The 15,560-nt window shown below is 38.6% G+C and overlaps 1 protein-coding gene across 1 annotated transcript in view; it reads left to right on the plus strand.

The window, feature by feature from the left end:
* Positions 1-15,560, plus strand: part of ELAVL3 (ELAV like RNA binding protein 3) — a gene marked incomplete at its 5' end in the record, with an annotated part of 105,340 nt that overhangs the window by 64,973 nt on the left and 24,807 nt on the right. Inside the window, one exon of the mRNA XM_083351594.1 lies at positions 7,204-7,426. Coding sequence (XP_083207720.1) covers positions 7,204-7,426 — 223 coding nt within the window. The remainder of the gene's footprint in view (positions 1-7,203; positions 7,427-15,560) is intronic.

The raw sequence follows: 15,560 nt of genomic DNA on the forward strand, positions 1-15,560 counted from the left end.
ACAGTGGGGAAATAACCCTCACTCAAGGAAGCAGATATAACCGCCTGGAGCCAGCCTCGTGTCCTCTCCCTAGCTGCATAAACCAGCCAGGAAGGGCACGGGTCCAACAAACATGTGGAGGAGCTCAGCCTCCCCATAATCCTGTCCACTTCATCAGGGGTCACAGAATCAAACTCTTCCCAGGTAACATTGACAAGACCGCCCGTGTCCTGATCGCCTGACTCTGCCCAGTTGGAGTCCAAACCGGTCCGAATCCGAGCGATTTTATCCGACAGATGTTGACTAAATTCCTCGGCACGACCCTGCAAGGGATCCTCCCTCACCTCCTGAATAAGAAGTGAGCGAGTCACCCTAAACAGGGCGGCCGGGCGATTATCTTTGTGATAAACAGCAAAGGTAATTGTCAATGGGGACTATACAGAGAACTTTAATATAAAGAAAGGCACAAGACAAGGATGTCCACTATCCCCACTGCTATTTATACTAATTTAGAAGTTCTTAACAGAAATATCAGACAAGATCCGGAAATTAAAAGAATGGAGATAAAAGATGAAAGCTATAAACTACAAGCATTTGCAGTTGACCTGGTATTCATTTTAGAAGAACCACTGGAGACAACTTTTAAATTACTGAAAAGGATAGAAGAATTTGGAGAAATAGCAGGATTGAAAATAAACAGAGAAAAAAAAACAAAGTTATAGTTAAAAACCTTACAGATAAGCAAAAAAAAACCCCTGACACAAAAAATAGATTTAAAAATAGTTAAGAAAGTTAAATATTTGGGAATATACTTAACAGCAAGATGCACAACAATAAAAGAAGATAATTATATAAACTTACTAAATCAAATAAAATTAGATTTGGAAAAATGGAAAAACTTACAACTATCAGTGTTAGGAAGAATAGCTACCGTGAAAATGAATATTTTACCAAAACTCCTTTTTTTATTTCAAACAGTACCTATAAAAATAGAGAAAAAGTTTTTTTATGATTTGAATACACTGATCTCAAAATTTATTTGGCAAGGAAAGAAGCCAGAATCAAACTGAAAATGCTACAAGAAGCTACGTAAAACAGAGGATTTGGACTAGCAGCTTGGGTCCTATACTACCAAGCATGTGCTGTAACATGGTTAAAAGAATAGATAACTCTCAGGAAAAAAAAGGTTGTTATATTTAGAAGGACATGACTTACAACTTGGATGGCACACATGGTATGAAAAGAATAAAACCCATAAATACTTTCAAAATAACTACATAAGAAATGCATTATCATTTGCATGGGAAAAGATAAAATCAAAACTCTATTTGAAAATCCCAGGATAGCTATCAACAATGGAAGCATTCGTTCATCCAAACTTAGTTAAATTTGAGAAAATTCTAACATACAAGGATATTCTGAATACAGATGGGAAATTAAAATCTAAACAAGAGTTAGAAGATCAGGGTATTGACTTAACATGGTGGTCTTGACTGTAAATGCAATCAAGGTATGATAAAGAAGTTAAAATATACGGTTTTTATAAAGACCAGACAATGTTTTTTATTTATTTATTTATTTATTTATTTATTTATTTATTTATTTATTTATTTTAATTCCACTTATATCCCGCCCTTCTCCGAAGACTCAGGGCGGCTTACAAGCTTAGCAGTAGCCTTCATTCTATGTATATGCCTGCTTATTAGGGCTTTCACACACACCCCAGCGGCATTATTACAAAGTCAGCTTAATTGCCCCCAACAATCTGGGTCTTCATTTTACCTACCTCGGAAGGATGGAAGGCTGAGTCAACCTTGATCAGATGTTGTTGACTTCTTATGAAAAACTGATTAAGAAATTGTATAACTTTTTAATTGAATTTGAAAATGGAAGATGAACAAGTGAAAGAAACTGATAATATGGGCAAATATTTTTGGATATAATATAGAATTAGAGAAATGGCAAAATCTTTGGGAAAGAAACTATAAATTGACAATGGGAACTTCGTAAAAAGAAAACTTATATAAAATGTTCTATAGATGGCATCTTCCACTTGTTAGATTAGCAAAAATGTTTAGAAATATGTCTACTAAATGCTGGAAATATAATAAAAATGCTGATACATATTATCGTGGACATGTGTTAAAGGAAAAAAATTTGGACAAAAATACATACATGGTTAGAAAAGATGTTAGGGAAACACGTAGATTTTAAACCTGATTTTTTTATTAGGTATAATTCCAGAGAAATTTGGTAAACAAAATCCATATTTAACATTACATGTATTAACAGCAGCAAGGATTGTATTTGCTCAGCTCTGGAAAAATGAGATAATACTATTGGATGAAGCGATAATTGAGAAAATACTGGACAGTGCTGAAATGGATATATATATAAAAAGAAGGAACTACCATCGCTGAGGCAACAAGAGATAACAAAGACGGATAGTACTATTGGTATATAGTACTTTCACCCCTATGTTTGTTGGTTCAAATAGGTTGCAACTGAATTTGCAAAGTTTTCAAGGAAGTTGCGATGCTCAACTTCATTCTCTTTCCATTTTACCTTTTATCTTCCTGTCACTCTCACATATTAAGGGCGGCTTACTGCTAAAGCTTGTAAGCCGCCCTGAGTCTTCGGAGAAGGGCGGGATATAAATGGAATTAAAATAAAAAATAAATAAAAAATAAATACAGATACAGACTTTACAATCTTTGCCATTGTCTGACTATGAAATTTATTATATTAAATTATTTTATTTTATTGATTGATTTAAAACATTTATATATCTGTCCATTTTTCAATCAGCTCTGAGCACCTCCCAAGCAAAAATGAAAAGGCATATTAAAGCATTTTAAAAACTAAAACTCAACCAGTTGAAATATAAAACATTAAAAAAATCCGGCACCAATCTGTGTTAACATGCTATTAAATAATTATCTCCCAGAGCCTGGGGGGTGGCCCAGATATTTAAGACCTTATGGAAGGCTCACAGGGTAGAGGCCTGCTGAACTTCTGGGGGGCAAAGTATTTTATAAGGCAGGGGCAGAAGACAGAAAAGGCACAGAGTAATTGTCTCTGTTGAGGAGCAGTTGGCATTCTGTTGTGTTCAATGAGACCTGGAAAAGTTTAGATTCTGATATAAGTTAGTCAGTGCAGCATAGACTGGCAGAAATTATAGAACTTGAAAATAAGTCTTATTTAAGTAGATGTGCAATGTGATCTTGACTAAGATAATCTACCATTTAATTACTCATTATAACTAACCCTGTATTCTAAAACACTTAGGAGAAAGACTCCAAGTCAGTCTTGAGTCATACTGACTACTCGGGCACGTTCACATGTAATTTTAGGGGCAGTAATATGAAACAGTTTGCATTGCTTGCAGGATGTTTTTTTTTCAAATTTGCCAGTCTAGTCTATCATCTGGGGGTGACTTAGTGCCCTCCATTTAAGCAATAATTAGGTTTTTGCCTTGCTTAGCATTTTCCAAGTTTAGCCAAGGTTGTCAAGATGCCGTGGCCATGAAGTTAATCATGCTGAACCTATTCATATGGAACAGCATGAGACAGGATTCTGAGCATTTGGGCTTTCTGTACTGTGTCCCAGCGCATGCACTCTGTTCATAGTTTCTTTCTACCATCTGAAGTGGATAAATAAGCCAGAAATCGCTTACTTAACAATTTCATCTAAAACGGTGGTCTTTATTTGGAGTGCTCTTTAAAAGCTGGCATTGTAAACCCAATTGTTCTTACTCTGCCACTTTTAACTTACTTAATAACAAGAAACCAAGTTTCTTCCTTGGCATGTTGTATCTAGAAAAACCAATAAAGATCGAGCTAATTTTGGTTCTACACAGCTCCTGGACTTAACTGGCTAAGATCTGGCTAAAAGACTGCTGACATGAGAATGTGATTCAGTTAGCAGCTTTTAAGGAGACTGAGAAGATAGGCACTTTCTTGAATGCCAACTTGAAAATAATTATTTTAAAAATAAAAAGGGCATTTCAGAATGGATGTAGCTTTTCTTTCAAGGGCTCCAGTCTGTAACTGAGGAGCCTTTTCAAGAGACTAGGAAGGAAGGAGACTTAGCATTGATTCTCTAAGGAATTTGCCACAAGAACAACTGAGTCTTGACTTGCTTTGGGTTTCAGAGCTGCCCTTCATTTTCTGTCACCAGTATGGTTGCAGAAAATTCAGAAGCAAGGGCTCCCAGTGTTTAAACTACTGCTTATTTAGCAAGCTATTTCTAATGTTAATTGTAGCTAGCATTCTTCATCTCAGCCTCTGTTCATCTTTTGCATAAAAAGGTCCTTGTAAGAGGAAGGGGTCTAATTAGGGAAACCCAAGTTCTCTGAGGTTCATTCTGGTCATTTTCAACCATGGTTAGTGGGAAGTTTGATGTTTGAACCAGGATGGTCTCTAGCCTGGGAATTTAAATTCCTTTAGTCATCAATCCAGCAAGAAATCACCAATGCAGAAGGCTTTTTATCACCAGAAGGGTGGCTAGGTAACATAATAGAACCATTGTCTGGTAGACCTTTTGGGCTGCAGGATGAACTGAATTTGTCTTACAAGTACTTTAAACAAAATAATCAGAGAACCATTACAAAATAGCAGGCAGTGGGGTGATGCTGTTCAGCCCAATCTTGCTTTTCTTCAGAGACAGTGGCTGAGCATTTGCTTCTTGTTTTTTGGTAAGCTTCCCATGTGTGCTTGAAGATCTAAAGCTTTTGTGCTTAATTAACTATTGTTTTACTGATTGTTGCCTATAAAATAGAATTTGGCTAATATAATAAACTTATTAAATATAAGAAAACAAATGTGCCAGTCTATAAAGGCATTCTAGATTTATTAACAAAGTTAATAAAAGAAGTTAACAAAACATCAGTAAATCAAGGTGTGTTTTTTTTAAAAAAGCACCACAGTTGGTGTACTTACTGATGTTTATGCCAACTTCAAGAGAATGGCAGTCTGGGAGTAGGAAACCAACTTGAAATATAAGTCACACAACAGTCCTGAAAAACTGAAACATCTTAAATTGTATTTTTTTTACATAGATTAAAAAGGGGCATGGCAATAAATTGACAGGATATATTGTAATGCTTCTGATAACATAGTTTTGTATCTTGGTTGGGGACGCTTGCCTGGAGACTGGTATATAACCAAAGTTCACATGGACTTGGTACAGCAATTGCAACTATCATGTACAAATTGTGTATATAAATTAGAGGGTGTATATGAAACTGCTCCTGTCAGTAGGCTTAACATATGTCCATGAAATTTGTTAACAATTTTTGTAACATAATAGGTGTTCAGCATAAAATTAGACATTTCATAAATTATCTTCAGAGCCTCTGAATAAATGTGAACAGAATTGCAGACTTAATATTGATCTATATCTGCTCCCCTGTTCCCTGCTTTGTTCTGAAATTGCCTATCTTGATTATGGCCAAACTGGTCATCTTTTTTTAGTTATTTCATAGCTACCTTTTGTATTTAGATCACTTTACAGATTATATTTTTACCTGAATTCCTAAGGTTTTCTACATGTGACCCAAACATGCCGCTGTTTGCAAATTAAGTATTGGCAAGTTGCAACAACTTGGTCTGGTTGCAGCACTCTGATATTTTTGGGTGACATAATCTTGGTTAGTCTTTATGTTAGAATGTAATATGGCTCTTGAATGATGGTTTTTAGAAACATTATTTATTTATTTCTGTGAAGTAGAGAATAAATATGGAACGTCACTCAACCAAATAAACATTATCTATATGTACAAATTTAAATTTCCAAAGCCTAGTAAATTCCATATAGTGAAAAAAGAATGCCCTGTCCTCAACCATATTTATAAGGAGATTATTGGCAGGACCAGCAAATTAGTGATGCATTTTTCTCTGATGATATTCACTCCTGGCCTGAGGCTGGAGTGTAATGGCAGAATCAATGTACCTGATCAATAGTTTAAGAGGGAATCAGCATTCTGCTTACTGAAGAGCAGCCTGCAGGAAAGCATAGTGAAGTGGAGGGTTGGCACAGATGCTTTTTAGCAATCAGAGTAAATGTCCAGGGAATGAAATGGATTAGAACCATTGAAAGTGGTGTGTGTGTGTGTGTTTGTGTTGCCTAGAGATGCACTGATCAGTAATTGCAAATGATACTAAGCTGGCAGGAATAGCCAGCACCCCAGAAGACAAGCTCAGGATCCAAAAAGATCTTGACAGACTTGAACAATGGGCCATATCCAACAAAATGAAATATGGAGAAAAGCAAGGTTTTACACCTGGGCAGGAAAAAGGTGCAAGTACAGATTAGGTGGAATTCTGGTCCTCACATTACAAAAAAGATGTTAAGACTTTGGAAAAAATACAAAGGAAAGCAACAAAGATGATTAAAGGCCTGGAGACTAAAACATGAAGAACGATTGCAGGATTTGGGTTTGATTAGTCTAGAGAAAAGAAGGACTAGACTAGCTCTATTCTGAGTCTGATTCTAATTTATTGGGAGGTCCTGAATTTCCCGCACACTCCCACCACATGTACTATAAATAAATGGTAAACAGGCATTTGAAGTAATATATGCTTAAGGAATTTGTTTATGCATGGAAAAGTATGGTGACAAAATAAATGAAAGTAGTTTAAAATCTTCAGATCAAATTCAAGTCCTGGTGATTTCATGCATATATTCACATACCGCTTTTTGGCAACAGTGCAAAGGTGGTTTGGGAATGTTTTTCCAACTTTTCTTCATCTATCCTACTGATTTTCTTTGTCAGTTCACCATCCAAACATTAGCAATGCTCTTTCTTAGACTCTGAGTTCAGGCAAGGTTGTTCAGTGGAGGGCAATATTTATTCTGCTTGAGCACAGTATTCTTGTAGGAGTAATTTTTTGGGAGCGCCATCACATAGAAATAGTAGAGTAGTGTGAACAAAGTGGGACCATCATGTGCTTTCTGGCATTTCCTTTTTCTCTCTCTTCTCCATTTGTTTCTGTATCATCATTGCATAAAATCTGCATGAGAGGTCTGTATCATGGTCACTCACAGAAGAAATCTTTTTATATACTACATTGATGTAACCTCTGTGAAACCATAACTCTCAAACAAATATAAGCCTGACCCAACGGCTCTTAGGTTGCAAATAAGCAATGTCATACAAGCTGCTGGGTTTGTCTCCCATCCTTCATAACCGTAACACCTTTCCCTCCTCCCTCTTGTTTTCAGCAGATAATCAGCACAATGGAGACCCAGGTGTCCAACGGCCCCACAAGCAACAGTTCCCTCCCCAATGGGCCACTGATCAGTGCCAATGGGGCCACTGATGATTCCAAAACTAACCTCATAGTCAACTACTTGCCCCAGAACATGACACAAGAGGAATTCAAGAGTCTCTTTGGAAGCATTGGAGAGATTGAATCATGCAAACTGGTTCGAGATAAAATCACAGGTAAGACTGTACACGTCTGTCTGTATGGATGAAAAAGAAAGAAAAATTGAGATAGAAAGATAATCTGGCTAACAGACCATAGTAAAATTAAAATACATATGATGTTGGAAAATTTCAAAGAGCTGTGAGGTTCTGAAGAAGTGTTGCGTGTTGCAGTACACTCACAGTGCAACAGCTATGGAAAACAAGCTCCATGCTATTGATTATTTGGAAAAGCCATGAAAACTTCCAGTATTGTTTTATGTTGGACTATATCTTGGGTACAGCTTAATTGTCAACTATAAACATGCTGCTGCTATCGCTCTACCTCCAAAATGACTCATAAAGTTGGAAAGAGATAAGAAAAGGCTAATTTAAGGAGCACTTTCCCCAAAGGAAAATAAAGAACCAACAAATAAAGGAAAATAAGTAATGTATTAAAAAGTAAATTCATAATAGATTTATGGAATTCGCTGCTATTTAAAATATAATAATTAGTGGGTTTAAACTGATAAAAATATGCAAGGAGGATTATTAATGGCTGTTGATGAAGGCACCTATAGGAAACCTCCAGATTAAAATACTTCAAATGCTAATTCTGTAGTAGAAAAAGCTGCTTGCTTTTGAAAGTGTGAGGATGGGTTAGATGGGTTAGAAGAAGGAGTGTTCATTGAGCAGACCAGCACATAAACTATGTTTGTTTCACTATAATTTAGTGTGATATTAGCATTGAGCAACTCTAGGAATTGTCTCAGAGTTACAGAGGACACAAATGGCCCTCAGGTGGTAAATATTCTTAGGATGGGGGGGGGGAGGTTGGCTAATTTTAGAGTCACTTTTGAAAATGGATGGCATATAAATTTAATTCATAAATTTACCATTAACAGTGGCAGAGAAAATACAGTTGCCTTTTGATGAAAAGGGAAGCACATCTGTATTAGAAAATATGTTAAATAGATATTTTAGAAATTGTAAAATAGAATATATCCATGAAACCATGGAATATAGAAGATATCAAGGTGTTTGCATCCAGACTGCATTTTATATTATTGTTAGAGCTCCTTAAGAAAGAAATATAAATTAGTGAACCATTAAATTTACATAGCAAAACAGCATATTAATGATCTGCATATTTGTAGAACAAATAAAGAAATATCTTTAAATATTTTGTCACAGCAGGTGGCAGCACCTGGTTGAGCTACTTTGGGTTTGAAAGCTAAGCTTGGTTAGTATTTGAGTTGGAAACACCCAAGGAATCTTGAAATTGTAGGCTAGACTAAGAAGTCCATAACAGCCTGAAAAAAGGCATTTGCAAGCCAGTTATGGTAACTGTCCAAAACCCCATGTAGATATATCTGTGAGGTCAGCGGGAGACAAAGACAGAGGAAACATTATCTTTTGAAGCATTTTATAGCATTGATTTGTGACATTAAAAATAATTGTTTGGGGATATGATGTATTTTTATATATTATCTTATTACGTGGAAATGTAATAATAGTACTATTTCAGGGCATCTATTGCCAATATTAGTTACATTTGTTTAAGTACTTGAAAAGGCAGAACCGGCATTTTTGGATACTACTTGAGAACAAATGACATTCTATCTACTTTTTCTTTCTACCTTGCTTTTATAAATTCAGTTTCACAGCAAAGTCTGCTATGGAGGTTGATTAGTCTACTCACAAATGTTGCAGCTGAGTGAGAATTTGAACATGTGCTCAGTTGCCAAACACTACATTTGTCTTATAGCCGGTTGCATCATACAGAGGCTGCGCCCACCCCAGCTCTGGCAATGCAAAGTCGCAATATGTCACGATACATCACATGACACAGCGAGTTTGACACCCGTGTCTTATAGTGATTGCAATAAATTGTTCTTTCTGACAAGACAATTTTCCTAATATTCAGCTGAACATCATTTCATAGAATATAGAATAACAAGGCTGCAAGGGACTTTGGAGGACTTCTAGTCTAACCCTCTGGTCAAGCAGGAGACCCTATACCTTTTCAGACAAATGACTGTCCAATCTCTTCTTAAAGACTTCCCGTGTTGAAGCATCCACAATTTCTTTGAGGCAAGCCATTTCACTGATTAATTGTTCTCATTGTCAGGAAATTTCTTAGTTCTAGGTTGGATCTCTCTTTGTTAAGCTTCCATGCGTTGTTGCTTGTCCTGCCCTCAGGTGCCTTCAAGAATAGGTTGATCCCTCCCCACTCTTCTCTGTGACAGCTACTCAGATATTTTATTCTGTTGCCTGCCTTCTGGGAAGATAGAAAATGGCCAAGGCATGTTCTTTGTGTAATACCCTCTCTGGTATTTGAAGAGCATGATCATGTTTATCTTCCTTAAGGCTGAACTCTCACTGTAGCTTAACTGTTGATTCCAGGATTTAGTTCCTAACCCCTGATCACCCTTTTTGCCCTTCTCTGAATCTTTCCTGGGTTGCTTTGGTCATGGAATGCATAGGCCAGAACAGATATGGATGATGCATGTGACCAAAATGTTCCCCATTCAGCTCCATGGACTCAGGGCAATCCCAGACTGAGTTAATTATTCTGGATTTGTTTATTGCTTGTCAATATAAATCAGAGACCCAAATAACCCATCATTTCAAAATTGTCTTAAACATTACAGAAAACCTTAGCAGGCATAAGCAGCTTTATGTTAAGACTGGAAAATTTCATTGCAAAGCATAAAACATATATTTATAACTTACAGAGGAAGGGATGTTAGGTTTAGTCCAAGCAATCATTTAATCAAAAGATTTTGAGAAATGGATTTATATATTACTGATGTGATACCTATTTGGTCTTGATGCATATCAGATAAAATATAATTTCTATTTTAATTAGAATTTATTCATACAGTATAGCAAAAACTGGACATCTAAATCTATAATATGAAAGGAAGAAATTGTGTTTCTGTTAGCAACATCTAATGTGTTGAGATTGTTAAATTATTTCTCATGATAATTAATGATTTGTGTCACAAATATGTTTGCAATATAATCCTAAACTCCATCAGATGGTGAGTGCATGAATATATCCATGTTATTTTCTCAGCAATAATAGGGGAAATGGTTGCCATTGCCTTCTGGGAGTTTTTTTTGGTTCCTGACGATTTTCTGTCTAGATAGACATCAGATCCAATACAGCACCATCTTTCAGAATCAGACAGAGTCAGCTACAAGACTGGAATTTTTGTGCTTAATAGAATGTATGAGCCTTTTTTTGGAAGATACAGAGCATGAAAAGAAAACATGTGGGTACTTTTAAATGCCTCTTAAAGCAGCCATCTCATTTCCCAAATCAGTATAAGCCAGAAAAAAGATGTGTGCATCTTGATGAATAGCCCAAAAGTGCCAGATCTCAAGGATTTCTGAATCATTGTTGTGGGGCACTCAGCTATGTTTCAGACCCTCTGATTCTGATTTGTGTATTTGCTACAGATCTCTATATTTACTTTATCTGCAATAAAGAGTATTGCAGATTAGTGCAGGTTCACATCCCACCAGGCTCAAGGTTGACTCAGCCTTCCATCCTTCCGAGGTAGGTAAAATGAGGACCCAGATTGTTGGGGGCAATTAAGCTGACTTTGTAATAATGCCGCTTGGGGGTGTGTGAAAGCCCTAATAAGCAGGCATATACATAGAATGAAGGCTACTGCTAAGCTTGTAAGCCGCCCTGAGTCTTTGGAGAAGGGCAGGATATAAATGGAATTAAAATAAAATAAAATAAAAATAAAGTAATACAGAAAAGCTACTAAATTAAAGCTTGTGTCCTACATTGGTCCACTGTGTGGCTATATGGACTAAGAAAACTTTATGTGAATTTCCTCTTCAGCAGAGAGTGCAAAGTTCAGATGATTCTTTACTAGATCATTACCATAATTTAACACACCACTATAATTTAATACCTTGATGTAATATATCATTTAGTAAAGATTATATTGTATGAATAAATTTGACAGTGTGAAAAGGCTGATCATCAAATACAGTAGCACCTGGCTCAATGAGTGGACAAGGGAAAAAAATCCCCCCTCTTTAGTTAAGTTTGCATAAATGCAAAGCTAGTGCCAGAAGGGGTGGAAGGTTACTGCTGCCTATCTGAGGAACCATCTTAGCCCAATGGCATTGCGCCATCCCACCAGTGCTGGCATAAGGGGCATGCTACGGATCCTTTCAGTCAAGGAAATTAAGCTGGCAGGGTTCAGGAGAAGAGCCTTTTCTGCTGTGGTTCCTGCCCTTTGGAATGAATTGTGCCCCCCCCCGGAGAGATCTGCACCCACCCTTCTGATATTTTGTAAGGGCCCAAAGATTTGGCTCTGCCACATGGCCTGGGGTCCCATTGGGGGTGCATTGTGCTGGAGGTAGCTGACAGATTAAACCAGACCCCACTCTCCCTACGTGCATCCTGCTCCCTTCCTCCCCATCTTTTTAAATTATATATTATTACTGAGTATTTATTGCCTCAATTTTTTATTAACAATGTTTGTAAGCCGCCCAGAGTCGCCTCTAGGTGACATGGTGTCAAACAAGTCTAATTGTCAGAAGCGATTTCTTTGAGGGGTGTGTGTGTCTAATTCATTTCTTTACATTTCTTTCTGTGGGTTTTGCCATTCTCCTGAGGGGGAGAAGGAAAGCCTTTGTGGGATGCCCTTTCACTTTGCTACAATGTATCCTCTCTGCTGCTTCTACATGCTCACACTTTGAACTGTTTCTCCCTTGATGGCAACCTGGGGTGAGAAAGGAATGTGCCTCTGGCCATCTGGCTTATCTCTTGCTGTGGGAAGAAAAAGGTGTGAAGACCCAACAACATCTTCACAGGCATGGAAATGGACTCCGTTATCAGCTCCATTCCCACAGCGGACTTAACACCTAGGGATTGGCTCATTTAAACTGACCGGATGAACTATTGGGGTAGGGTTTGCTCTCAGATCCTGCCTTCTATGCCTGCTATCAGCCTCTCCTAATAAAAGTTCCTTTTGGAATGAAACTGTTCCAAGATTCCTGCTTTCTTGGGATGAGGTTTTGAAGTGGGTCCTTACATTAGGCAGGATCTACAGTAACAGTCAACCTGGAAGGAAGACCCTTGCTGGGGGGCTAAGCAAACAATGTCCAATATTGGAATGGAAAGGGAAGAACCTGCCATGCCCCCTCCCCCTCCAGCAGTGGGGGAAAAGGAGTTGCAGGGTATACCAGACGAATACCGGGACCTAGCTGAACTGTTCAGTGAGGAGAAATCTGACAAACTGCCCCCCCACAACAGACCCATGGACTGCACTATTGAAATACTCCCAGGGGTGAAATTACCTAAGCCAAAACTGTATTCCATGAGCGCATGGGAGCTGGAGGAAATGCAAAAGTTCATAGAAAAAAATCTGGAGAGGAGATTTATCCAACCGGCAAAGCCCAAAACCGCAGCCCCTGTTTTATTTTGTGAAAAGAAAGACAGGACTCTTCACCTCTGCATGGATTACAGGTCTCTCAGTGCAGTGAGTGAGAGTAACCTTTACCCTCTCCCTCTGATGAAAGACATGCTAGCTCAACTGTTGAAGGGGAAAATATTTTCGAAACTGGACTTAAGGGAGGCGTATTACAGAATCAGAATCAAAGAGGGTGACAAATGGAAAACAGCCTTCAATTGTCCCTTAGGATGCTTTCAATTCAGGGTTCTGCCTTTCGGGCTTCAAGGGGCACCCGCAGTATTCATTCAATTAATAAATGTCGTGCTCCGGGAGCACCTATATAAAGTGGTGCTTGTTTACCTGGATGATATCTTGATATTTACTAAAACAAAAGAGGAGCATGTAAAATTAGTCAGAACAGTAGTGAAAAACTCCAAGTAGCCCACTTGTATGCCAAGCTATCTAAGCGTGAGTTTCATAAGGAAAAAATTGACTACCTGGGGTATCGTATCTCACCAAATGACATAGAGATGGATCCTGAAAAGGTCCGAGCTGTATTAGAGTGGGCTCCGCCCTGCACCAGGAAGCAATTTCAAAGCTTCCTTGGATTTGCTAATTTTTACTGGAAATTCATTCCCTCCTTTGCACAGATCGCATTGTCAATTACTAACTTACTAAAAAACAAAGGGGAACAGAAGCCAAAGCCAAGCCAGCCTTTGAAATGGATGGTAGAATGTCAAACCACATTTGAGAGACTGAAAAGACTATTTTCTGCAGAACCAGTTCTAAGACACTCTGATACTGATAAACTTTTCGTGATTCAAGCTAATGCCAGTGATGTAGCCATTGGGGCAGTACTAATTCAGGAGAATGATGAAAGGAAATTAAAGCCTTGCACATACACATGATACAGAGGAAAGGTGAGCAGTCTGGGAGAAGGAGGTTTATGCTGTCCAGTGGGCCCTCCAAACCTGGCAGCGTTTCCTGGAAGGGAACAAAATCCCAGGTATGGACCAACCACAAGAACCTAGGAGCCCTAAAGATGCCCAGAAAATTAACCCCTAAACAATCAAGGTGGTTGCAGCATTTCCACTGATTTAATTTCACCCTAAAGCACTTATTGGGAGGAAAGAATTTCCTAGCTGTTGCATTGTCCAGGGTGCCACAATACAACAGCAATAGGACAGAGATAACAGACCCACGCATGCCATCAAAATAGTTGGCAATGCAAGTCACCACCCAAGTGCAAGCCAAAATCCAGAAGCCTCTAGCAAGCCAAGCAGGGATTGAATTCAAAAAATCACTAGAGACCAATGAATGGTTCCTAAGCCACAAGAACCTATGCACCATGACTGATGGATTGCCATGGATGGGAGGGAAACTGTACATTCCACAAAGCCAGAGACTGATTTTTATGCAGCTATGCCATGTCTCAAAATCAGCTGGTCGTTTTGGGTTTGTAAAAACTCTACACCTAGTGAAATGGCAGTTTTGGTGGCCATCGATAAAAAAGGACATTGAAAGCTATGAGGCTAGTTGCCTGATATGTACTGCAGCTAAGAGGAGACAGGGGAAGACCCCAGACTTGTTGCAAACAGCAGTGACGCCATCAGTGCCTTGGAAAAAAATGTCTCTGGACTTTATTGTGGAGTTACCAGACAGTGGGGGGAAACACAGTCATTTGGGTCATGACGGATTTGTTCTCTAAACAAATATATTTTATCCTTCGGGAGAAGGGCGGTATATAAATAAAATTATTATTATTATTATTATTATTATTATTATTATTATTATTATTATTATTATTATTATTATTATTATTATTATTATTATTATCCCATGCCAAAAAATCCCCAATGCAAAGACACTTGCAAAGTTATTCATTCAACATATTTATCGACTTCATGGGGCTCCACAACAAATCATATCAGACAGGGGAGTACAATTCACATCAGTGTTTTGGAAAGCATTCCTGGGACTTTTGGGGACCACTCAGGGGTCATCTTGTCATCATCCACAAATGAATGGTGGGACTGAACAGTCAAATTCAGTACTGGAGCAGTAGCTAAGAAGTTTCATTAATTACCAGCAAGATAATGGTGGGGCATTTCAAGGATGGCCTGAACGATGACCTGTATTATGCCTGCATCCCTCGAGGGAACCTGGACCAGCTCCAAGACTGGTACATCCTAGCCAAGGAACCAGAGATTGATCAAGCCAGAAGACAACAATGCAGAGGGAGATCTTGGAGGAAATCGCCAGTGGAGCCACCCCCAGAACCAACGAAGCAAGCACCCACCACCCCAAGGGCAACAGGATGTTTCAAATGTGGAAAAGAAGGGCACTGTGCTGCTGAGTGCCACTCACGGACCCCATCTGGAAGGCTGACCATGTCCTGGCTCGGAAGCCTGGGAAGACCCCAATGAAACCAAAGGAGATGACCATGAAAGCGTGGAGGTCAAGTTCCCAACTCCATCAAAACAGGGGAAGGGAACAACATCATCGGGAGAGCCACCTAACTCATCAGACAACAACTTGGAGGACGATCCCCTGGTAAGTGGACCCATAGCACCCTTCACCAGAACTGTAGAACTCTTTAGCCCCAGAATGCCTGAAAGAGTTGCACTCAGAGCACTAATAGACTCCAGCTGCATCTGTTGCCTCATAAGCCCAACTTTTGTGGGGAATTTAGGAATTCCAGTGAGGAAGCTGAAGAAACTGATCTCATTTGGTCAATTAGATGGTTC

The sequence above is a fragment of the Vipera ursinii genome, assembly GCF_947247035.1.
Source record: "Vipera ursinii genome assembly, chromosome: 2".
Taxonomy (NCBI): Eukaryota; Metazoa; Chordata; class Lepidosauria; order Squamata; family Viperidae; genus Vipera; species Vipera ursinii.